General features: G+C 47.1%; 1 protein-coding gene across 1 annotated transcript in view; it reads left to right on the top strand.

The window, feature by feature from the left end:
* Positions 1-25712, top strand: part of ITFG1 (integrin alpha FG-GAP repeat containing 1) — a 122302-nt gene that overhangs the window by 85663 nt on the left and 10927 nt on the right. The window contains exons 13-14 of the mRNA XM_066243157.1: positions 5574-5617; positions 12813-12891. Coding sequence (XP_066099254.1) covers positions 5574-5617; positions 12813-12891 — 123 coding nt within the window. The remainder of the gene's footprint in view (positions 1-5573; positions 5618-12812; positions 12892-25712) is intronic.

Genomic DNA, 25712 nt, shown 5'->3' with positions numbered 1-25712 from the left:
GGAGCATGCCCTTGGGCTATTTTCAGAGAGGTGTGCAGAGGTTAACATATTTTCTGCGTACTGGTGTGTCTTAAAGTGCCTGCCTCGCGCCCTCACATAGCGACACCGACTGTGCTAGCAGAGTTTTGTAAGCGTTACCCATTCCATTCTCGTCTGAAACCCTCCCCTGGCCTGCGTGTTCTGTTTAGGTGGGACCATTCATGCGACGGCTCACCCTGGTCTTCCTTGTTTTAAGCTGTTGTCTTCCCTCATGTGTCTGAGGATTTTTCTCTGCTTACATTTCTAAAATGAATCATTGTTGGTAGGTGATGATAATGGTGGCAGAAACACTCACACACAGTTCTGCACAGCAGGGGGCTGTTGCTGCCTATGCCCTCCCCCCCGCACGCCAGGAGCCCCCCGCCCACGGTGGAGGTGGACTTGGCAAGATGATGGCTTTGAGGCTTTCAGATGACAGCAAAGGTGATGCCTTGTGGTGAAGCACTGCCACCTCTGAGAGTGTCACCAGGAAGGGGCACTGCTGTGGCGTCAGCCTGGGGGAGCCTGCGGCCTGAGTCCCCACAGCTGTGCTCTGGGGGCGGGGAGAGCAGGGGAGTTGCAGGGTCAGAGCTGACACACTGTCACTGCTCTACTGGTGTCTCAAAAATGATGTTATAAAACATACACATCTAATATTTCATGTTTGCACAGTAGAGAACAGGATCAAAATTATCTGAAAAATGATTCACCTTTTACCTATTTGTTTTTGTATTTGTTTTTTACAATGAGCATATGATTTTTAACTAAAAAAATAATGAATTAATAGGCAATCAACAACAAACAAAAAAGTTCCCACGTAGCGTCTAAAATAATGTCCGTGGCTGGGAGGGAAGCCTTTATGTCACACATGATATTTGAGTGTGATATTTGCTTTGCGTTCATATATCTTGAAGAAACAAAAACGGAAGACATTTTCAGAGACTGGATATGAACAGCGACCCCAAATCCAGGCAAGGCTTTCTGGTGTCTGGCGCTGTAAGACCATTATGCAGGACCGACCTTTCCGGCCTGACCTTTTCCTGTCCCTCCCACCCCACCCCCAGCCTGCACGCTGGTGGTCTCCCGCCCCCTGGCGCGAATACTGCTAGCTTTTGGTTCGGGCCTTTGTGTTGAGTAACTAGCAGAAACTGAATCACGAAGCTGGAAGCCACGGTTTTTTACACTTTAAAGATCTTTAAGACTGCACAGGCTATAATGTATAGTTTCCACATGAACTGTTAAGATCCTAACCATTGTCATTTTAAAGGAAACTCATGCATTGCACGTCCCATTAGTCATGTTTTAAACTAATTTAATCTGCTAATACCCAATAATTCACATAGCTCATTAAGTATTTTAATTACAGTTTTTCACTTAACTCTGAATAGCCTATGTTCTCACATTTCATTAATCTTTCTAAAACAACTTTGGTTTTAAAAGTCTAGGGTTATTAGAAGTTATTTTTTTGAAACTGTTCATTCCAAAGGGTATTATAAAAAGTGTTATTATAGATCTATGAAGAATTTTGTAATATAAATACTAATAATTTACAAAAGTTTATGAAATGGTTACAAATCCCTAAACTTCTAAAAATTACACTGTGGTTGGACCAAGATCAACTCATTGGTAGGAAGAGATTTATTCACATTGAAATGAGAAACAGAGAGAGCTACTGAGAAAGGGGGAGCAGCTCCAGCTGTGTGCTGCCTGTAGGGGGGACCCCGCCCCCAGCGGGCTTCGTGGGGGTTCCACCGCCCAGGGTGTGTCCCGTGACCCAGGAGACACACACACACACACCCACCCCAGTGGGCTTTGTGGGGGTTCCACCGCCCAGGGTGTGTCCCGTGACCCAGGAGACACACACACGACACACACACACACACACACACACACACACACCCCAGCGGGCTTCATGGGTGTTCCACCGCCCAGGGTGTGTCACGTGACCCAGGAGACACACACACACACACACACACACACACACACCCAAGCGGGCTTCATGGGGGTTCCACCGCCCAGGGTGTGTCACGTGACCCAGGAGACACACACACACACACACACACACACACACCCAGCGGGCTTCGTGAGGGTTCCACCACCCAGGGTGTGTCACGTGACCCAGGAGAGAGAGACACACAAACACACACACACACACACACACGCACGCACGCACACCAGCGGGCTTCGTGGGGGTTCTACCGCCCAGGGTGTGTCACGTGACCCAGGAGACACACACACACACACACACACACACACCAGCGGGCTTCATGGGGGCTCCACCACCCAGGGTCTGCTGCTGCAGGAAACACCACAGGCCTTTCTGTGAAAGCGTAGCTGTAGGCTTCTAAGAACTGAGCTTTTGTTGAGCTTTTATTGTTGTAACAATGATACATTCGGCCTTGCAGCATTCAGAGTGAGGGTTGTTGCTTTTTCCGACTAAAGCACAAAGGATGGAATTTTTATTCTGATGTCACTGGAGAAATTACACTCTTGCACTGATTTAATAGACTACTGGTACCTTGTTCATAAGTTTGACTTTATGTGGAGTCTTAAAATTGTAATTTCAGGGGGACGTTTCTAAAAGCGCCCCAAGGGTCTACCCCTTTACGTTCTTGGTGATGCCAGAGAATCTTAAAGCATCCTTCCTCTTTATTACTGAGAAGGTTCGGGTTTGGTATTTATTTTGTTTTGTGTCTGATTACACAAATACAGCAGCAGTACTACTGTGGAATTTTTTATGCTATTAACTCAAGGGGAAGCAGACAGGAAGCGGCAGGCCTGTGAGTGGCGGCCCCTTCTCTGCTGATGGGACACTGAAGGGGCCTGGCCAAGAGCCTCAGTGAGGAAGACAACCTGGAAGTCAGGCCCCGCCTCCGCGGGTCCCTAACCACAGCTCTGTAATTACAGGACGTAGCCACGGGCACTTTTCCTGCCCTGTGTTCAAGCAGAGCTGATAGAGCCCCAGCCGTGCACCTGCCCCACCTGCAGCCGTGCTCTGTCCCTGTCCCTGGGGAGAGGTCCCGTGGGTCTGCAGGTGAAATCATGCTTTAAGGCTAAGAACAGGATACCGTCATAATAGTACTTGGGGGTCCTGAATTCCTAATTAAACAGTATTATCAAGCAGAATATTAATTAAGCTTAAGCATTAGTATTGTTCCTTCGTGAATCTTGTAAAAACCAAGGAAATGCACATTCTATTTGTATTATGTAGATATCTCTTACCTTTAAAAGACATACATGTGTAATGTAAATCCATGATATATATTCGTATAAATGTGTGATTCATTTAAGTCTTATCATTTTGATCCAGTTGCTACAATATGAAACTTCAGATTTGACAGAGGAAGTCTTATAAAAAAAATAGATATAGGATACAAGCCAATTTTTAGCTTGCAGTATACAAAATGAAAGGCACTATTATGTAATTTTGAGTAAATATTCTCAACTATGCTAAACAAGACATATTTTCCCTTGTACAGAAAATAAAGTAATCCAATGGTTCATTGATTTTCCCATCTCCCATAAAGTAGGATAATGTGTTTTTTAAATGAGTTAGTGTCTCGCGCCCACATGGTCTTTCACAAGACTTCCATTTGCTGTATGACCCTGAGTAGTGGACTGGCCAGGGCTTTGGTTTCCTCTCCCGAAACCCAGAGAGGTGGGGAGGGCCACTGGACTCACCTCCCAGTCGCTGTGAGAATTCGGAGAGCGCACACATGAAAGCAAATCCGTGTGCAGAGTTTGGCGCTGACCAGAGATCAGTGGAAGAATGTTTCCTGAAGCTTACTAACCTTTCTGGGGCGGTTTCGCTGCACGGGCCAACAGCTGTATGATAAAACCTGGAAGTAATTCTGTGTCTGTGAATTGGACCCTGGTGACCACCACTCTGCTTTCTGTGAAGTTGGCTCCTCTGGGTCCCTCACACAGGTGGATGCAGCCGTTGTCTCTTGTGACCGGCTTATTTCACTCAGCATAATGTCCTCAAGCTCCACCATGTTGTAGCCCATGTCAAGATTCCTTTCCTTTTTCCCAGCTGAATAGTATGTCATGGTACGGGTAGACCACGTTTTGTTTAACCTTCGTTTGATGAACATTCACTTGGGTTGCTCCCACCCCTCGGATATTGTGAGAAGCATGCATTTCATTGTACTTTTGAACTTCCCTGATTACTTTTGATGTCACTCCTCTTTTCAGGAGCTTTGTAGATCTCTTCATCTTCTTTGGAGAAATGCCTGTTCAGGTCTTTTGCCCATTTTTTAATTGATCGTCTTTTTATTATTGAAGTGTAAGAGTTCTTAATAGTATTTGTGTCATTGCCAAATGTAATTTTCATGTTATGAGGTAAAGTCTAACCTTATTTTCCTCCAAGCAATCAGTTATCCAGTACCATTTATTGAAGACTCCATCTTTTTCCTGCTTTAACAAAGATTTATTGAGCAAATACGTTGGTTGGGCCCCGATAAAATCATGCAGAGCTTACATACTATTTACAAACCCAGACTTGTGAGCAAATAATTACTATTCAGCAAGATAATGGTTTAGATGAAAGTTTATGAAAGTCATTTTGGTACAGGTGGAAAAGAAATACTAATGTCTGCCTAGAGTTGAGGGAAAATAAGCAAAAAGATAAACCTTGAGAGTAAAAGAATGAAAACCAGTCACTGCCTGGGATAAGAAACTTAAAATACTGAAAACCGTTTGGCAAATGTGAAACATTTATTTCATTTTTCCTTGAGTTGTATTAAGTGTAAACATGAAATTAATGTATTTAGTGTGAATGAACAGCTATCTTCTTTTGTGATGAAATATGTCATGTTCATTCCTTGGTGCTTTGTATGAATATCCCCAGCCTAAGGGCATTTCTGTTAGAACAGTTGTCATTTTATATTCATAGAATAGAAGTAAATATGAGAACCTACTTCCCTATGGGTATATTTCAACTGACAGATATTCGTAACTATTATTGAAATAATTCATGGCTACTGAGCAGAGCTGTCCACTTTCTCTAATTTATAACATACAGAATATTTAACGGCACAGTGTCTGCTGTCTTACAAAGACATCACTTCGCATGAAGTAGAAGTGCAGTTATGCTTCAGAACTCTTGTTACTTATGTAGAGACTGTGCCGATATCCTAACCTTTTCTTTTTCAGTGATTATAGAATGAATGTGTCATTAAGTCATTCTTGTATATTTGATGTATACCCATCAATTATTTTACAGTTATGTTCTCCATAATGGTTATCAAATGTGCCCAAAATCTGTGACCAGAAACTTGGACCGAATGGTTTGAGATATAACGTAATAAATGTTCTATTTGTTTTTCTCAGTCTACACTTTAATTGGTTTGCGTTTGGCGCTTTTGTCAGATTCTAGTCATCCTTGAAGCTTACCTAACCAATTGGAAAATAAAACCAACAGTAGATATAGCTTGATATAACCATAAGTATCTCACCTATATATTAGCATCCGATGGCACAATAAGAATTTACTTTAAACATAAGCTTACATTATAGCAGTAATAATAAATGGCCTTTTCTTTGTTTTTCCACAGTTCTTAGTGGTCTCTGCTCTAATGACTGTCCTCGGAAGATAACAGTAAGTCAACTCTCAGTTTGTCCATATTTTTGAGAAAATTCTTTGCATAGTAAATGGATACACACGAAATAGTTGTTATAGGTTACAGTGAAATTATTGCTCTTTAGAAGTGATGAAAGTAGCCTTCCCTGCTCAGGAGAAGTTCACTGGGAAGGAAGTTCTCTCCTAGAAGGTCTGTCGCCTCAAGGTTCCCCTCCTTCACAAAGCTGTTCCTGACATCCGTGGGAAGGTGACCCCACTATTTCTGGGCATCCTGCTGCCATGCGTGCATATGTCACACTCTGTCAGACTCACCTCTTCATCTTTTTTTTTTTTTTTAACAGAGAGAGTCAGAGAGAGGGATAGACAGGACAGACAGGAACAGAGAGAGATGAGAAGCATCAATCATCAGTTTTTCGTTGCAACACCTTAGTTGTTCATTGATTGCTTTCTCATATGTGCCTTGACCGGGGGGCTACAGCAGACTGAGTAACCCCTTGCTCGAGCCAGCGACCTTGGATCCAAGCTGATGAGCTTTGCTCAAACCAGATGAGCCGCGCTCAATCTGGCGACCTCGGGGACTCAAACCTGGGTCCTCTGCATCCCAGTCCGACACTCTGTCCACTGTGCCACCCCTGGTCAGGCTCACCTCTTCATCTTTAGTGCCGCCCCACATGAGACTGTAATCTCTTGAGATCAAGAACTGGTCATCTTTGCATACTTGGTACATAGCACAAGGTCAAGCTTATGGGTTTGTTAATGAATATATTTGTGTACAGTCTTAATACTGACTCGCTGTTTAATGGAATGTTTCAGTGAAATAACAAACTTTGAAAATAATTAGGCTGTTTTCTAAATTGCCCACTTGTGTAAATTATAGTATTACATTACATTGGAAAGCGTGTGTGTGTGTGTGTGTGTGTGTGTGTGTGTGTATCCTCGCTTGAGTCCTCATGGTAACCACTGTTTTATAAGGAATTATCCCTCATTGAAAGGTGAGGAAACTGAGGCTTAGAGAATTTAAATTGTTCAAAGTCACAGAGCTATTAAACCACATTTGATGTATGGTTGGGAAACTTCCCATATTTTTCTTAAGATTTTACTTACTGATTTTAGAGGAGAGACAGAGAAAGGGTTGGGTAGAAGGAATTCATAGTAGTTGCTTCTTGTAGTTGCCTTGACCAGGCACACCTGGGGTTGCAAACACACAACCTCAGCATTCCAGGTCGACACTAGATCCACCGCGCCACCACAGGTCAGGTGAAACTTTCCATATTTAAGACATGTGGAAACAGACCCTGCCCAGAGGTTTAATCTGGACTCAGCCGCAGGGTGAGTAGTGAGGAGAGCAGGACACGAGAAGTTAGTTGGTGATTCAGGGGACTGTGAAGCGGTGGCTGCAGCTGGGGCCGTGGGGCCAGGCCTTCATGTCCGAATCAGCCAGTCAGTGCAGGCAGCCGGACCCCGGAAGGAGTTCTCACTCATACAGGGTAGAACCCAGCTGTGAGCTGTCAGCAGTCGGTGCCTGAAACGGCTCCGGGACCAAGGGCCCCCTTCCTGAAGGGGAGGTCTGGACACGGCCTCACCATGGCCACCGCCAGTGCATGGGTGCTGGCCCCTCCCGCCTGCTCTGTTGGCACTGCGAGTGGATGGGTGCTGGCCCCTCCCGCCTGCTCTGTTGGCACCGCGAGTGGATGGGTGCTGGCCCCTCCCACCTGCTCTGTTGGCACCGCGAGTGGATGGGTGCTGGCCCCTCCCACCTGCTCTGTTGGCACCGCGAGTGGATGGGTGCTGGCCCCTCCCGCCTGCTCTGTTGGCACCGCGAGTGGATGGGTGCTGGCCCCTCCCGCCTGCTCTGTTGGCACCGCGAGTGGATGGGTGCTGGCCCCTCCCGCCTGCTCTGTTGGCACCGCGAGTGGATGGGTGCTGGCCCCTCCCGCCTGCTCTGTTGGCACTGCGAGTGGATGGGTGCTGGCCCCTCCCTCCTGCTCTGTTGGCACTGCCAGTGGATGGGTGCTGGCCCCCTCCCTCCTGCTCTGTTGGCACTGCCAGTGGATGGTGCTGGCCCCTCCCACCTGCTCTGACGTCACTGTGAGAATGCAGATGCATGGGGTGGGGAGCTACCGTGAGGACGGGGCTCAGGCAGGATGCGGGGACTCTATCTTCCAGTTACTCTTGCTGTGACTCTAAAACTGCTATAAAAAATAAGGTCAGTTTAACGAAATTAGAGTGTTGATGTGATGAGTAAGAGGCTGAAGATGAACTTGGTTATTTGGCTCTTGTCTGCCCAGTTTGTGAAATGTCCAGGTCCTTGTTCCTGTCCCATTCCCTCATTGACCACATCCCCACCATGTGGCTCCTTCATTACATGCTCAAGTAAAGAACTTTAAAAAGTTGAAATTAAGCCCACTCGTTCTACCCTCGAGCTCAAGTGGAAAATTTGATAGGAAAGACTGTATAATTCGGGCAGATTATGCTTTTGAGGTCAACATTGCTCCTATTCCCCTCACCTTAAAATAAAAGCCACTTCTGTGGTGTGGAGAGCGGCTTCACTGTGGAAGTCACACAGTGCAGCGGCCAGCGCTGTCCTTACGGTGACAACTCCGCCACCCAGCGCCGCTTGGCTTCTCTGCAGCTGCCTCCCTGCCCCCGCCTCCTGCCTCTCAAGTTCAGATCCTGTTGAACGGCCCTTCCCCACTGATACCACACATCACTGTTTTATGACAGCCTAAAAGCAACAAACACACACTGTGCTGCCTCCATTTTCCATCTATCAAAGGTATGCCCACTTGTGAAATTGCTTATTTCATGGAAGAGTGGGTGTTCTTCATATTGCTTTGACATCGTAATAGAAGGTGTTATATTAGACATGACCCCGTGCGAGACAGAGAGGGGAAAACATACATATCACATGATGCCCTTTAGCACTTGAGTTAATTTATGAGTTGAATAGCTCCTCTGCTGCCTGTCGGACTCCACCTGATCCAGGCAACCAATCTGATATGGAGAGGAGGAATTATTGCAGTCAGCAGCTGATCCCACCCACACTCCTTTATCTTCATTTTGAAAACTCATTCAACTTCAGCACCTCACTCCCATGGCCATCCTCCAGACCTTACCCACTGGAACTGTTTTACTTTTGAAATCTCTGCATTTCTCCAGCTCTCTGACCACTGTGTGTTTTTTTAGCCCCCTCTCTCTCGTTCCTCTGACTGTACTTGTCCAACTTTAAGACCAGTATCCTCTTGGCCTGTATCAGCCCACACTTGTCTTTATCTCCCCCTTATTTAGCTCCCCTGTATCAGTCATTCATCACTTCTGCCACCAACCTGACCTCGCATAAAACACTCTCCTCCCACCATGCCTGCCTGGCCAAACAGCAGCCCCGTGTTAGTCCAGCTGCCTCTCTCTCTCTCACTCTTAAACCTGTGCTCCTTGGGCATTTCTGAAGAAAAACACACAGCCCTGCATGTTGGCCCAACACAAGATTATGTTGACTCATAATCTTCAACCTCAAATGAGTATTCATAATTGTATAGTCTTATATGAACTCCTAGACACCTTTTCTTCCATTCTTTTTCTATGGTTACTCTCAGGATTTTCTCTTTGATTTTCTGCAGATTGAATGTGATAATCCTGGATATAGGTTTTTAAGTATCCATCTTGTTTGGTTTTCTCTAAGCTTCCTGGAGCTGTGGTTTCATGTCGGTCACTAATTTTGGGAGAGTCTCATATTCTTATTTCAAATGTTTCTGTCATTCCTTTTTCTCCTTTTCCTTCTAGTAGTCCCATGACACATATTTTTGCCTCACAGTTCTTGGATATTGTTTCGTTTTTCGTTAGTTTTTCCCTTTGGGTATTTCTATTGCTGTATCTCCCAGTTCACTGATTCTTTACTGTGTCCTGTCTACTGATGAGTCCCTCAAAAGTATTCATTTATTTTAGTTTCTTTTTTAATTTCTACTGTCTCCTTTTGTGAGAGTTTCCATCTCTCTGCTTAAATTAATAATTCTTGCATGTTGTCTACTTTTTCCATTAGAGCCTTTAACATTAATCATAATTATTTTAAATTTCTAGTCTGATAATTCCAACATCCTGTTATATCTGAGCCTAGTTCTGATGTTTGCTTTGTCTATTCAAACTTTGTTTTCTGCCTTTTAGCATGCTTTAAACTTTTTACCTGAAAGCCAGACGTGCTGTATTGGGTGACAGAGACTAAGTAGATAAGCCTTTATAATGAGGTTTTGTGTTTATCTGACTAGAGGTTACACTGTATTTACTGTTTACGGGGCTCTGCTATCATCTAGTGTCTCCCTGAAGACAGAACTGGGGCCTGAGGCTTACAGTTCTCCCCCGCCCGTTCCCTTCTCTCTCCGGCCACACCCCCAGGTGCCTTAATGGACTCTCTCCCGTCCTGTAAATGCTGATGCTTCTCAGGGTTCCATTTTAGGCTCTCTCTCACTCTGTGTATACTCTTTAGAAAGTCATCTCAACCCCTACCCTGGCTTTTTCTTGCCATTTGTATCCTGAGCACTCCCAAATTTGTTTTTCTGAGATGTTCTCTCCAAATCGTTTTTAAATTATCTTTTGTTATACACTGTGTGAACTATGGGATTCTTTCATTTGAAATACTCTGTATTTACTGCTTGACATAAGATGGCTCCCCTCTTCATCTCGAATTTGTCACTTGAAAATTAAAATCTGTTTATAAGTTTTTGTATGGGTTATTTAATGCTAACATATTTATGTTTTCTGGGTGGATTCTACCTGCCTCTCTGCGGTCAGGGCAATTCTGCTCCCTCACAGTTCCATTATATCCTACACTTCACGTGTATACCTTATGATGGACAGCCTTCGGTTTGCCCTTAAAAGGAAAAGGTCATGCTCTTGTACAATAAAGGATGAAAAGTTGAGGATGTTGATGTCAGAATAGTATAGGCCACGTGAAAACAGTTACACAAAAAATACTTTAAGATCATACCTTTTAGAGCTAAATAAATTAAAATACATCAAAACATTACAGACTATATCACACAGTTCAGAAAGCTTAGTGATCCCAACTCAAATCTTTCTCTGCCTTTCAATTCTGTGAAATTTCAGTTCTGTGAACTTTCATCCACTCATTTGTATTTCTACTGGTGGGCAAGGGAGCACTGCTACTTTTAAAAGAAAAAAAGAAGGCCCTGGCCGGCTGGCTCAGCAGTAGAGCGTCGGCCTGGAGTGCGGGGGACCCGGGTTCGATTCCCGGCCAGGGCACATAGGAGAAGGGCCCATTTGCTTCTCCACCCCCACCCCCTCCTTCCACTCTGTCTCTCTCTTCCCCTCCCGCAGCCAAGGCTCCATTGGAGCAAAGATGGCCCGGGCGCTGGGGATGGCTCCTTGGCCTCTGCCCCAGGCGCTAGAGTGGCTCTGGTCGCGGCAGAGCGACGCTCCAGAGGGGCAGAGCATCACCCCCTGGTGGGCAGAGCGTTGCCCCTGGTGGGCGTGCCGGGTGGATCCCGGTCGGGCGCATGCGGGAGTCTGTCTGACTATCTCTCCCCGTTTCCAGCTTCAGAAAAATACAAAAAAAAAGAAAAAGAAAAGTCTACACCACTAAAAGCACCTGGAAAAGGACCCTGGCCGGTTGGCTCAGCGGTTGAGTCTCGGCCTGGTGTGTGGAAGTCCCGGGTTTGATTCCTGGCCAGGGCACACAGGAGAAGCACCCATTGCTTCTCCACCCTTCCCCCTCTCCTTCCTCTCTGTCTCTCTCTTCCCCTCCTGCAGCCAAGGCTCCATTGGAGCAAAGTTGGCCCTGGGCACTGAGGACGGCTCCCTGGCCTCCACCTCAGGCACTAGAATGGCTCCAGATGCAGTGGAGCAACGCCCCAAATGGGCAGAGCGTCACTTCCTGGTGGGCATACCAGGTGGATCCTGGTTGGGTGCGTGTGGGAGTCCGTCTGACGGCCTCCCCGCTTCTCACTTCAGAAAAAAAAAAGCACCCGGAAAAGAAGGACAGGTGTTGTATTGTCCTTTGTACTCAGTCAAACTAACGGTTTTACTCTCTGGTATTCATCAATCCCAATTATTATACAAAGGTCTGGTTGCACTAAATACTATTGCAAGCTGCCAATTTGTATAAAATGCACACAAAGTGTAGTCCCAGTAGATCAATAGATCTTAAAGAGGGGTCCTCAAGCCACCAGCATGCCTCTCAGGCTGTCTATTTTCTTTATATTCTTTATTTTTCTCCTTCTCAGACTGGATCATCTTCGGTTTTGTTGACGCTTTCCTCTGACAATTTAAATTTGCTGTTGAGCCACTCAAGTGACTTTTTAACTTGTTGTTGAACTCTAGAAGTTGGGTGTTTTAGAGTGTGTCATTTTCATATCTTTATTGATAGTCTATTTTGATAGTCCTCATCATTTCCTTGAGTTCTTCAGACATGACATCCTCCAGTTCTTTGAATATATAAATACTATATTTATAATAGCTGAGTTCAAGTTGTAGCCTACTGAGTCAAACATCAAGGGTTCCTTCAGGTCAATTTCTGTTGACTGCTTTCTTTTTTTTTCCTTTGTATGGCCTATACTTTCCTGTTTGTATGTGTTATAATTTCTTTGTGGAAAACTAGACATTTTAAATAAAGTGTTTGTTAACCCTGGGAATCACTCTCTTGGGGCTGTTGTTGCTCTTTGCTGCTGCTGCCGCTGCTGCTGCTGGTGCAGTGACTTTTCCAGACGGACACTGTGAATGAAGTCTGTTGTGTGTAGTCACTGCAGTCTCTGCTCGACCTGATGGTCGGTGCGGACTGGAGAGAGGCTTCCTTAAATGAAAGATTGGGGGAGAGATTAGTCCTCCTCAGGCTCTTATCTGGAAACACTGCACGTGTGTGGCCTGCTAGATTCCCAGGAACATGTCAGAGCTTCTCAAAGATTTGGTCTGCCTCTCATTAGCCCAAACTGATAGCACAGCTTCAATATAAGTAATTGCTAAAGATTGTTCTTAGCAGACAGTCCAGTTTGATAGGACTGTTCGCACAGAGCAAGTGCTCCATCTGGCAATATAAAGAGCTTCTGAGAATGGCACTTTTCGGGTAGCTGCCAGTCAGATAGTGACAGCCCCGTTGGGAGAACTGCTTGAAATATTTACCCTTAGGTAATACACAGCAGAGCTTGGAAATTGCTGATAAAATGACTCACTTGCTTTTCAAGGCTTAATCATTCCTTTTCTTTTGCAGCCCTTTGGAGTAAACCAGCCTGGCCCTTACATCATGTATACGACTGTAGATGCAAATGGACATCTGAAAAACGGTTCAGGTAAGACCGGACACAGTGTTCATGGTGCATGAAAACGCCATTAGCTGATACACTGGCAGGGTAACCTGGAGGACAAAAATCACCGTGTTCTCATACCCTCTATAAAGTCTTCATTTTTCACATTATACTTCATCTTTTTATTATTTACATCCATGGATTCCAAAAGGTCCTCATGAAAATATATTAACGTTGATTCTACCATATATCCCCATGGTGATGGAGCAGGTCATTATCCTTGTTTCTCAGAGGAAGTATCAGAGATTGAGAGGAGTTACTCGAGTTATCTTGATCCAGTTGTGAAGTGGTCAATCAGTTAACAAAGCTCATCTTAGGAGAGGAGTAAAATGAGGAATCCAGTCTACCACCTAAACAGACCCTGGTTTTTTCCTAGTGGAAGAGAAGCTAAATTTTACATAGAGGTGGTTTTTATACCTGGTCATGAAACATCTGGTTATACCTTTGAGTGAGTGACAAGGGCACTGCAGTCAGGACAGAAAGGAAGCAAGGCCAGGCGGAGCTGCGTGCTCCTGATCGCCGGCCGGTGGTGAGGATGAGGGTCAGCCACAGCAACACAGCTGCAGTCACTTCCTTCCCCACGTGAGAAAGGGGCCCAACGTGTGAACGTGCTTCCTGGAGACGCCTAGAGCCCTGACCATGAACAAGTATAGACAGAGGTGCTTTCATTCTCCATTTTTATGGACCCAAAAATAAGGAAAAACTCATTATATGGTAGGAGGAAAGGAGGGAAGAGATGGAATAGCTCTAAGCAGTAACTGAAATATCCTCTTGATGTAATTATAAAAATTGAATGATTAAATGCATGAATGAATTACAAGACATACAGAAAGTCTGAGAAACTAGGAGAAAGTTTGCAAATTATTCAGCTGTTCAGCAATTAGAAATCCCATCTGCACAGATGTAAATGAGTGCAAAGACATACTCTGAAAAATCAAAGAAGGGAAGAAATTGCAGTGCCAACAAAAATGAAAGGTTTGCTTCATGAAATCCTATTTACAGCCTGATTTCTAGCACAATATCCCAGTCACTGTGGATCTTAGCCCTGAAGGAAGATGGCTGCCTGGCAGCCTTGGGAGCAGAGAGTGGGGAAAGGAGTGTTGTTTGTCTGTCCTGCGGTCTTTGCTAGCAGATGTTTTGTCATCCACAAGTGGTTATAAATAATTCAACAAGCCCACTCTGCTGTGCAAGTATATTTGGTACAAAGGAATTTGATTAAAATCTCATTCATCATTCAGTAATACCATGGATGTATTCCTTCTCATTCCCGTAGTCTGACTTAAGGACTTGACTGCTTTCAGTATCGACGTTTTTCTCTGTCAGTCGGGCACCACACAAACCATAGGGAGCGACTGTGAGCTACTGTCAGGACGAAAATTCACAGACCCGTTCTGCACACCATGCTGTAAACGGGGAGCACACTGAACAAGTGCCAGAAGGAAATAAAAGTCTTAAGACGATTTTCTCAGCCCTGGCTGGTTGGCTCAGCGGTAGAGCGTTGGCCTGGCGTGCAGGGGACCTGGGTTCGATTCCCGGCCAGGGCACATAGGAGAAGCACCCATTTGCTTCTCCACCCCCTCCCCTCCTTCCTCTCTGTCTCTCTCTTCCCCTCCCGCAGCCAAGGCTCCATTGGAGCAAAGATGGCCCGGGCGCTGGGGATGGCTCCTTGGCCTCTGCCCCAGGCGCTAGAGTGGCTCTGGTTGCAGCAGAGCTACGCCCCAGAGGGGCAGAGCATCACCCCTGGTGGGCATGCCGGGTGGATCCCGGTCGGGTGCGTGCAGGAGTCTGTCTGACTGTCTCTCCCCGTTTCCAGCTTCAGAAAAATACAAAAAAAAAAAAAAAAAGACGATTTTCTCACGCATGCTTAAATAAAATACGGTCAATACAGAAGTCACTGTACCTTGAGTCTAAAATTGAAAAATAGAATTTGAAAAAAACTATGTTCTTCATCTCCTTAATTTTTCACCAATCCCTATTATTAAATTCATTAGAATATAGAATCAAGTAAAATCAAATACATAAATTTAAAGAGCAGAGGTACTGATTTAATTACAAATCATAGTTTTAGCAACTTACTCATAGACATTTGCTTTTCTGAAGTTAGTTCTACCCTGCAATAACTGCGGAACTTGTATTCTTGTGTGCTTTTTCCATGATAAACTGGACTTTCTAGACCAGGAGGACAGGAGGACTAGAGGCCACAAAGAAATGAGTACATGGTGCAGACCCGGGTGACATTGTGCCCGTTCCACAGAGCACTCGGAGCCCCCCACACTGCTCCCGCGGAGCGCTCGGAGCCCCCCACGCTCCCCCCCCCACGGAGCGCTCGGAGCTCCCATGCTCCCCCCGCGGAGCGCTCGGAGCCCCCCACGCTCCTCCCACAGAGCACTCAGCTCCCACGCTCCTCCCACGGAGCGCTCGGAGCCCCCCACGCTCCTCCCACGGAGCGCTCGGAGCCCCCCATGCTCCTCCCACAGAGACCTGAATTATTTTCTCAAAAATGATCAAATGCTGATCCATGATAAACATTCAGAGTTTGTCTACATGGAAATCACCCTGAAAGATATGGACTATTTTATTGTTAAACATGTTTCAGCCTGACCTGTGGTGGCGCAGTGGATAAAGCGTCGACCTGGAAATGCTGAGGTCGCCGGTTCGAAACCCTGGGCTTGCCTGGTCAAGGCACATATGGGAGTTGATGCTTCCAGCTCCTCCCCCCCCCCTCTCTCTCTCTCCCTCTCTCTCTCCTCTCTAAAAATGAATAAATAAAATTAAAAAAAAAACAAAAAACAAAACATGTTTCAGACATAAAAGTATTTTCTACTTTATTCACATTAACTAGAGTTTTCTCATTAACCATGTATTTTTCTAAGATTTTTTTAAATATTATTTTTTAGAAAGAGAGAGGGAAAAGAAGGAAGAGAGAGAAGGAAAAGAGAGAGTGAGAAGCATCAACTCATAGTTGCTTCAATTTAGTTGTTCATTGTTTGCTTCTTGTATATGCCTTGACCAGAGGATTCAGGCTGAGCCAGTGACCCCTTGCTCAAGCCAGCGACCTTGGGCTCATGTTGATGATCCCGCATTCAAGCTGGATGAGCCCCGCTCAAGCCTGCAACCTTGAGGTGTCAAACAGGGGACTTCAGTATTCTAGGTCAATGCTCTGTCCACTGTGCCACCACCGGTCAGGCTAATCGCATATTGTTTTTAAGTGGAAATAAGATGGCTTTGACTCTAAGGCAGATTACTAATATAAAAATTGCAACTCTGTTTCTGCTGGTTTTTAGCAAAATGACTGCAACTTTGATGTTGTAGTTTATATAATAGGTTATAATTGTATCATAGAGTCCACCAACTTTATCTACAGTAGAGAAAATACAAAATTCTTCAACTCCAACAGTAGCCAGTATGAAAAATAATCACCATTCCCAAGCTATAAACATTAAAGGATCACTTTTTGAGAACCTTGAAATAATTTTAGTTCATTCTCTGCATATATTTATTTTAAGTGGAGAAACATAAACATAAAATTGAGGGAAACTCGAGCATCCTTCCAGTGGTTGGCAAACCGTGGCTCGTGAGACACATGCGGCTCTTTGGCCCCTTGAGTGCAGGTGCAGAGGCCAGCTTAGGAGCACCTTAATTAAGTTAGCAACAATGTACCTGCCTATATAGTTTAAATTTTAAAAATTTGGCTCTCAAAAGAAATTTCAATCGTTGTCCTGTTGATATTTGGCTCTGTTGACTCATGAGTTTGCCGACCACTGTGCTAGACTAGTGTTCCCACTGGTTTCATTTAGTTGCTCCAGTATTTTTGTATAACTTGACCAGTGGCCTGAAATTTAGTATAGTCATTGTTCTTTACACAAAATATTTGTTATTTTTAAATTTTCATTTAGTGAGCAAATTATTAACCATTATAATAAACTTTAATTACTTAATTATGTATATTCATAAAAGTAATTGAGAATGTGAATACTACTTAATTTATTTCAAGAGTTTATATATATATATATATATATATATTTTTTTTTTTTTTTGTATTTTTCTGAAGCTGGAAACAGGGAGAGACAGACAGACTCCCACATGCGCCCAACCAGGATCCACCTGGCACGCCCACCAGGGGCGGCGCTCTGCCCACCAGGGGGCGATGCTCTGCCCCTCCAGGGCGTCGTTCTGCTGCGACCAGAGCCACTCTAGCGCCTGGGGCAGAGGCCAAGGAGCCATCCCCAGCGCCTGGGCCATCCTTGCTCCGATGGAGCCTCAGCTGCGGGAGGGGAAGAGAGAGACAGAGAGGAAGGAGGGGGTGGTGGAGAAGCAAATGGGCACCTCTCCTATGTGCCCTGGCCGGGAATCGAACCCGGGTCCCCCGCATGCCAGGCCTACGGTCTTCCGCTGAGCCAACCGGCCAGGGCCAAGAGTTTATATTTTTAAAAATCAGTAAACAATCTGAAATAGGCCTGATTGCCCATTTCTTGCCAAAATTCTCAACAGAATACTAGAAACCAAATTCAACAGTACATTGAAAGGATTACATACCATGATTAGTGGGATTTATACCAGGGATGCAAGAGCGATTCAACATTCACAAAATAATTAATGTGATGTCTCACATTAACCAAGCCAAGGGTAAAAATCAAATTGTTGTCTCAACTGATGCAGAAAAACCACTGGAAAAAATTCAACGTCATTTATGATTAAAACTCTCAACAAAGTGGATATAGAAGGAACGAACCTCAACTAGACAAGGGCCAAGTGCGAAAAGCCCTCAGCTGACATCATATTCAATGGTGAAAAGCTGAGAGCTTTTCTTCTAAGGTCAGGAACAAACCAAGGATGCCCACTCTCACGACTGTTATGCAATGTAGTACTGAAAGTCCCAGCCACAGCAGTCAGACAAGAAAAAGAAATAAAGACATCAGATTGGAAATGAAGTAAAATGTCACTATTTGTAAAGGAGAGTGGGAGGGAGGGGATGGATGGAGGGATGAATGGAGATAGATCATTTAACAAGTACAGTGTTGGGGACATCAGGTTCTGGTCCACCATGTAAAGGACTTAGAAGTCACACTCCTACCCTCACACTACCCCCCACACACACACAAAAAAAAGATGAACAAAGTGAAAATCAACAATTCTTAGATCCATCAGAGAATTGAAGACACAGGACAAACCACTGCCCCTAAAACCAGAAAGATAGGCAAATACATAGACTCACAACTGCCCAAAGCGGAGCCACAGCTGGGCCAGCTGGGCGGGGACACTCCGGTGGGTAACTGACTAATTGCTGGAGAGTGAGTCTGAGACTGTGGTAGTCAGTGATTAGAAGCTGGAGGCCCAGTCTTGAGGGACCCCACCCTTTCATGATTCTACCTCTAGGCACCACACCAGTTCTCAGGGTCAGGATGTGAAGAGTCCCCTTTGCTTCTGTTGGGGTGGGCGGAAATAGACATTTGTAAATACTCCCAGTGCTACTGTTCTTAACAGAGGTCTGTCCACACACAAAGTTATTGTACCCAAGCCTAACCAGCCTGGTTTGCCAGAGCCTGCCTGGCTTGAGGGAAGTGGGTCTTCCTGTCTCACCTGTGCAGGTGGCAGAGGGTGAGGGGCAGGGACTCCAGGAGCAGCTGTGAGGGTCACATCCCAGAGTCACAGGCTCCGTGAGGGACTGAGACGTAATCACAGGACTTTGGAACACCCCCCCCCAGTCTTACCACCCCATCACTGCAGCTCCTGTGTGACAACAGCGAGTTAACAGCTGAGCCCTCCTTAAAGAGGGGTCTCTCAGGAAACCGGAAGAGAAGACACAAAGACAGGCCCCTAGAGGGAAGTGCAGCCTCTGGACCTGCAGCGCGGCATCCAGGAAGTGCAGCCCGACCACCGCCGTCCACAGGAGACCAGTCACTGCAGTTCCTGCTCGACACCCTCGTGCCCAGCTGGTAACAGAAACGAGGGCTGGCTGCAGCTCAGCGGCTCCCTCGAGGCACGTTCTCGTGCTAACAAAACTACGAGGCATGCTAAAAGGCAAAACACAACCCACCCACAGTTTGAACAGGCAAAGCAAACATCAGAACCGGATTCGGTTATGACGAGAGATTATGGAAGTGTGAGACCGGGAATTTGAAATAACTGATTAATACCCTAAGGGCTCACAGGGCACGACAGCGTGCTGGACACCACACACCCCGTGGTAGAAATGGAGGTCCCTCTGATGGGCTCGGTGGCAGCTCCGACGGGACCGGGAACCAGCGAGCTGGAAGCTGTCAGTCGAAACTCCCCTCTGTCCCCCAAAAAAGCAAAAGGGGAAAAGGACTGAAAATGCAGCTCACTGCAAGGGACATGGCCCTGTAAACTGCTGCAGGAATGGCCCCAGGAACCCCTATGTGGACTGCTTCACCAAGGGGGCGTCAGGGAACGGGACACAGTGGAACCTCGATAAGCTGTCACACCTGAGGCCTCCCCCTGGGCGCTGGCCTGTGACTGCAGGTGGATTCGCGGTCCACCCCACCCCTCCCCACCCCCCAGTGAACGAAGACCCGCTCAGCTGCCCGCGGCCACGCCAGGGGGCCGCCCGCCCACAGGACCAGAGCATCAGAATCAGTCCCTCATAGCACAGTGAGTCACTGCTGAAACAATGCACCTGCTCGGCTTTGGAGCCAGACGTGAGGAAGTGCACAGAGCTGGACCTGGGGCCGTGGGGAGGAGCCTGTGCTCGGGAAGTGCAGGCCAAGTGGACAGGACGGACTGAAGCGGAGGGGCAGCGGCAAGAGGCCCTGCTTTAGGAGACTCTGCACGTCGCCTGTCACCACCCTGACCCATCCTCTGGGGAGGGCTGCGTGCGAAGGAAGCGGCGCTGGTCACGCAGAAAGCACAGGTGCTTCTGTGTCGTGCGTCTGTTGACGGCCACGCAGTCGCCTCCGGGTCTCTCCCAGCTAACACGTGACAGCCACCTGCTCTAGTGAGCATTGACTTCAGGTCATGTGTTAGTAAAAACAGCCTGTCTTAGAGTTTGGGACTAGACGCCTCCTGTCACCGTGGGTTTGTGATGTAGCTCTGCATCCCCCCCCAGCACAGCTAAGCGGTTTACTCCCTGCTGCTCGCTCTCGGCTGCAGAAACCACAGCTTACAGGGACGCGCGGGGCCACGGGGCGGCACCCAGCGAGGCAGGGATCTCCCGCAGGGACGGACGCGGAGCGGGTCTCCCCCCACAGGGACACGGAGCGGGTCTCCCCCCACAGGGACACGGAGCGGGTCTCCCCCCACAGGGACACGGAGCAGGTCTCCCCACACAGGGACACGGAGCGGGTCTCCCCCCCACAGGGACACAGGCAGGTCTCCCCCCACACAGGGACACGGAGCGGGTCTCCCCCCACACAGGGACACGGAGCGGGTCTCCCCCCACAGGGACACGGAGCGGGTCTCCCCCCACAGGGACACGGAGCGGGTCTCCCCCCACAGGGACACGGAGCGGGTCTCCCCCCCACAGGGACACAGGCAGGTCTCCCCCCACAGGGACACGGAGCAGGTCTCCCCCCCACAGGGACACAGGCGGGTCTCCCCCCACAGGGACACAGGCAGGTCTCCCCCCACAGGGACACGGAGCGGGTCTCCCCCCCACAGGGACACGGAGCGGGTCTCCCCCCCACAGGGACACAGGCAGGTCTCCCCCCACAGGGACACAGGCAGGTCTCCCCCCACAGGGACACGGAGCGGGTCTCCCCCCACAGGGACACGGAGCGGGTCTCCCCCCACAGGGACACAGGCAGGTCTCCCCCCACAGGGACACAGGCCGGTCTCCCCCACAGGGACACAGCACTCAGGCGTGACACGCCGTCCCCGTCCTCTCGTTTCTACCACACTGCCCACTTTGGAAACCAGCGTTTGTCTTTTCAGTCCTGAGACGACACTGTCACATAACTGCACCTCACCCCCCTGGGGACCACTGACCAGGCAGCAACGCCGGGCAGCCGGGCTCCAGGAGAGCCGGGTCGTGTGTCATCGTCTCCCTCTGCGTCACTCTTCACGTGCGCTGGGTGGCCTTGATCACCTCCATGACACGCTGGGGTGCATGAAGCTACAGAAGACAGTTATCCAATCAAAATGCTCAGTTTCCTCGGGGAGTTCCACGTGGAGTTACCACATAAACCGTCAGTAAGAAACAAAACTATGTCGCACAAAAAGTAGCAGCATTATTCATAATAGCCAGAAAGTGTGGACAAGCCAAATGCCTATCAGAGTGTAAAGCGTGTCCGTACAGTGGAGTGTCACCCAGTCATAGAGACGAAGCCTGGCGAACGTCATCAGAGTGTAAGAAGTGTGTCCGTACCGTGGATGTCACCCAGTCATAGAGACGAAGCCTGGCGAACGTCATCAGAGTGTAAGAAGTGTGTCCGTACCGTGGATGTCACCCAGTCATAGAGACGAAGCCTGGGGAACGTCATCAGAGTGTAAGAAGTGTGTCCGTACCGTGGATGTCACCCAGTCATAGAGACGAAGCCTGGCGAACGTCATCAGAGTGTAAGAAACGTGTCCGTACAGTGGAGTGTCACCCAGTCATAGAGACGAAGCCTGGCGAACGTCATCAGAGTGTAAGAAGTGTGTCCGTACAGTGGAGTGTCCCCCAGTCATAGAGACGAAGCCTGGCGAACGTCATCAGAGTGTAAGAAGTGTGTCCGTACTGTGGATGTCACCCAGTCATAGAGACGAAGCCTGGGGAACGTCATCAGAGTGTAAGAAGTGTGTCCGTACCGTGGATGTCACCCAGTCATAGAGACGAAGCCTGGCGAACGTCATCAGAGTGTAAGAAGTGTGTCCGTACTGTGGATGTCACCCAGTCATAGAGACGAAGCCTGGCGAACGTCATCAGAGTGTAAGAAGTGTGTCCGTACTGTGGATGTCACCCAGTCATAGAGACGAAGCCTGGGGAACGTCATCAGAGTGTAAGAAGCGTGTCCGTACAGTGGGGTGTCACCCAGTCATAGAGACGAAGCCTGGGGAACGTCATCAGAGTGTAAGAAGCGTGTCCGTACAGTGGGGTGTCACCCAGTCATAGAGACGAAGCCTGGGGAACGTCATCAGAGTGTAAGAAGCGTGTCCGTACAGTGGGGTGTCACCCAGTCATAGAGACGAAGCCTGGCGAACGTCATCAGAGTGTAAGAAGTGTGTCCGTACAGTGGAGTGTCACCCAGTCATAGAGACGAAGCCTGGGGAACGTCATCAGAGTGTAAGAAGTGTGTCCGTACAGTGGGGTGTCACCCAGTCATAGAGACGAAGCCTGGGGAACGTCATCAGAGTGTAAGAAACGTGTCCGTACAGTGGATGTCACCCAGTCATAGAGACGAAGCCTGGCGAACGTCATCAGAGTGTAAGAAGTGTGTCCGTACAGTGGAGTGTCCCCCAGTCATAGAGACGAAGCCTGGCGAACGTCATCAGAGTGTAAGAAGTGTGTCCGTACAGTGGAGTGTCACCCAGTCATAGAGACGAAGCCTGGGGAACGTCATCAGAGTGTAAGAAGCGTGTCCGTACCGTGGATGTCACCCAGTCATAGAGACGAAGCCTGGGGAACGTCATCAGAGTGTAAGAAGCCAGACGCAAAAGGATTCCGTGTGTATGAAATGTCCAGAACCGGCAAATCCACAGACACATACAGGAACTGGGGTGGGGGTCAGGTGACCAGGAACTGTGGGCAGGGGAGGGGGGAAGAAGTGAGGAGGACTGCTCATGTGCAGGACTTCCTTTTGGGCTGATGAGGAGAGTCTGGAGGTATGGGTAACTATGCTAAAACTCCCTGAATTCTACACTTTAAAGTGTAGAGTTTGTGGCATGTGAATTATACATCAATTTAACCAAAAAAAGACTTTATACCTGGGAAGCAGGTTGATGGGTTACCACAGCTCAACACCAGGGTTCCCTGTCTCCCGATTTGTTCCGAAGAGAATTTAGAAAAGGTTCCATGAAAAAATTAATGTCTTATTATATTTCAGGAATAATTTCAGGTTGAAATTCAGCCTAAAGGAAAAAAATATATGATGAATGATTATATAATCAAAATATCCACTAACATTTGCATAGTGCTTTGTAGTGTTCAAAGCGCTTTTATAGACAGTAAAAGTTAATTATCACTGTTGTAATCGCCTCACCAAATCCATGTGGTAGGTGGTATTGTAATTCTAATTTTACAGATGAAGAAGCTTTCAAGTTACACTTTTCTGTGTTATCTTGAAGCATCCCCAGGTCAAGGTTTGTCTCTTTCACCTCCCTGGAAAAGGCAGACCGTGTGCATTCGGTCAATGTTCAGCTCAGTGAAAGATGAATAACTTAAGGCTTAGGGAGGGCAAGGCTTCCTAAGGCTCAAACAAAGCCGTGTTAGAAGACTGTGTATCGCAGTCAAATCCCACAAGCTTTTCCCAACACCACATCCCAAGCCTCCTGTGTTAGGGAACACATTGGTTCAAGTTCCAGGCTTTAAGCTGATAACGTTATTATTATTCAGCGCCCAAGTGGGTGTCTTCCAGAATAATCACTGCGACGGCATGTAATGAGACCTCAAGGAAAACTAAAGTTAAACAATTACACCTTGTTATTTATTACCAAAACAATTATACCTTGTTATTTATTCGGGCAGCTGCAACAGACATGTACCAAGAGTCTAGTGTCAGCCGGTATGCTGTGTGCCGCCCTGGGGAGGGGCATGGAAGGTCACCAGACAGACGAGGAAACTCCCACACTCGTCTTTCCATGGAGTCCCTCCTACGTGGGGCATCCCTGTGCCCTCCTCAGGTGTCAGGGAGCTGAGCGCAGACTCAGTTCAGATACCTCACGGCCACCCAGCAGCTACCGGGGAAAGAGGTCAGCCACTGTGTTCAGGCGTTTTCCATGAACAGCTCCACTCCTGACTTCTGAAACACAGCAAGTCAGCATTTGAGCATGAAGCCTCACTCATTCTCCAGATACTGTTCACTCACGGGGTCTTCCTTATGGAGCCACGTTCTAGAGCAGCTGGTAACCGCAGGTACATTCAGAGGTGCTAACCACCTTCTACACGCGCCGTGCCTTTCGGTGACGGCAGCCTATTGCTTGTTCTTCAGCTGACCAGTAAGTAAGACTCGTACAAACCAGGAGTATTTCTGCAGTGACCTGAAGTTAACATGGGTCTCAGGTTGATAATCTGATCAGAGATTGATAAGATGCCCCCCTAGGCAGCAGAGTACCCGGTATGTAGCAGGTGCCCAGTGCCCATAGAATAAACCTGATTCACCGCAGTTTCCGCGATGACTGGGAGTCCCTCTCGTGCTGGAAACAAGATCTTCCCAGAGTCCAAGCGCCACGATGTGCCTTTGTCACACACACCAACAGAAGTGTCACCGCCAAGCAGAGGACAGCTGCTGCTTTCTGCTTTCCATGTGGGTGGCCATCCATTTAATTCAAATCAATGAATTTTAAAACAAAATTAAGAAGCTAGAATTTAGTAAATGTTTTAAATGTCAAGACTCATAGCCTGAAAAGTATCCAGATTTTACAGTTAAAACCAGTATTTTTTATTATCCTCAGTAAGACTTTCTTTGGCTTCTCCTCACCCTCCGAATCCATCCCCCCATGCACCCCCACTTCTGAGCCCCGTGTCAGAGTGCACGGCTGAGGAGAGCCAGGGAAGGCCCGCCTGGTGACTGCGGGAGCCTTTGGCAATGACTGTGTCCGGTGTATAGGAATTAGCCGTCTCCCTGTAGCTGGCCAAACTCTTCAGCAACGGATTTCAATGTTAAAAAATCACTGTTTGAGCACATTTTATAACCTGCTTTCTTTGGCTACTATTCTATCATAGTTGATCATTTATTAAGAAGAAGGTCACCATTGTAAACTAGAAATTGTTGTACTGTAACAGCTCTGATTTTCACAGTATCCAAATACTCAGGACACTGGGGTCTCAGATCAAAGCAGATGTTTTGATAAGAAGCCTCTAAGGACACCTTGGGTCCTTTAAATTCGTTTCCACTGAGTCAGGATACACATATATAGCATCTGACTTGCAGGTTCTCTTCTGTACAGTGTGCGTGTACATTGTTTGGCACTTGAACACTTTGTTTTATTTAACATCAGGGAAAGGATTATATTATCAGAGCAGACCGTACACACCAATTTACTTGGTAGGCTTTTTGTGACAAGGATATCTAATTTGATAAACATGAACAATGAGCCTTATCATAGTCGATAACACAAACTGTTAACCAGATTGGCACTGAGGTACAAGGGAGCGTGATCGCTGCTATAGCTAGGGAGAGTTCAACAGCTGTATCAGAGACCCGTTCTGGAAGCTATGAAAACAGACCAGCAGCAAAGGAAAGCAAGTGACAATGTATTTCCAATGTTTTAATTTTACCATTTATCAAAGTCTTTTAACCCACTGATTTTAATGGAATCCTAAACGTTCTTGAAAACCTTGTTGTGAGAAAAACGTACCTCAGCACCTGGAACAGTCTCTCTCCTTTATTGCCTTGTTCCAACAGGAGGACAGGTCACATGTCAGTCACCTAATGAGTGAAGGATACACTGGTTCAGGGGACCTCTCAGTTCCAGAGCGAAGACTCGGGCAGACACGACCCTGAATCAGGAGCGTGCTTCTCTCAGGCAGCTGGGAAATTGGAAACAGGCCATTAAAGAGTACATTCCAATTAGTGAGAGGGAACAGGACTGGCCAAATCACTTTTATATCAGAGTCCCTCCGTAACAAAATAGAATTAGTGTTAAATCTGTTTATGAAGATACTTTCCTTGGCTTCGTTTTTCTTCAACTCTGCTGTTTGTGTTGTTATT

Source organism: Saccopteryx bilineata, chromosome 9 (genome assembly GCF_036850765.1).
Source record: "Saccopteryx bilineata isolate mSacBil1 chromosome 9, mSacBil1_pri_phased_curated, whole genome shotgun sequence".
Classification (NCBI taxonomy): domain Eukaryota; kingdom Metazoa; phylum Chordata; class Mammalia; order Chiroptera; family Emballonuridae; genus Saccopteryx; species Saccopteryx bilineata.
The sequence above is the reverse complement of the archived record's forward strand: the minus strand, read 5'-3'. Positions and strand labels throughout refer to the sequence as shown.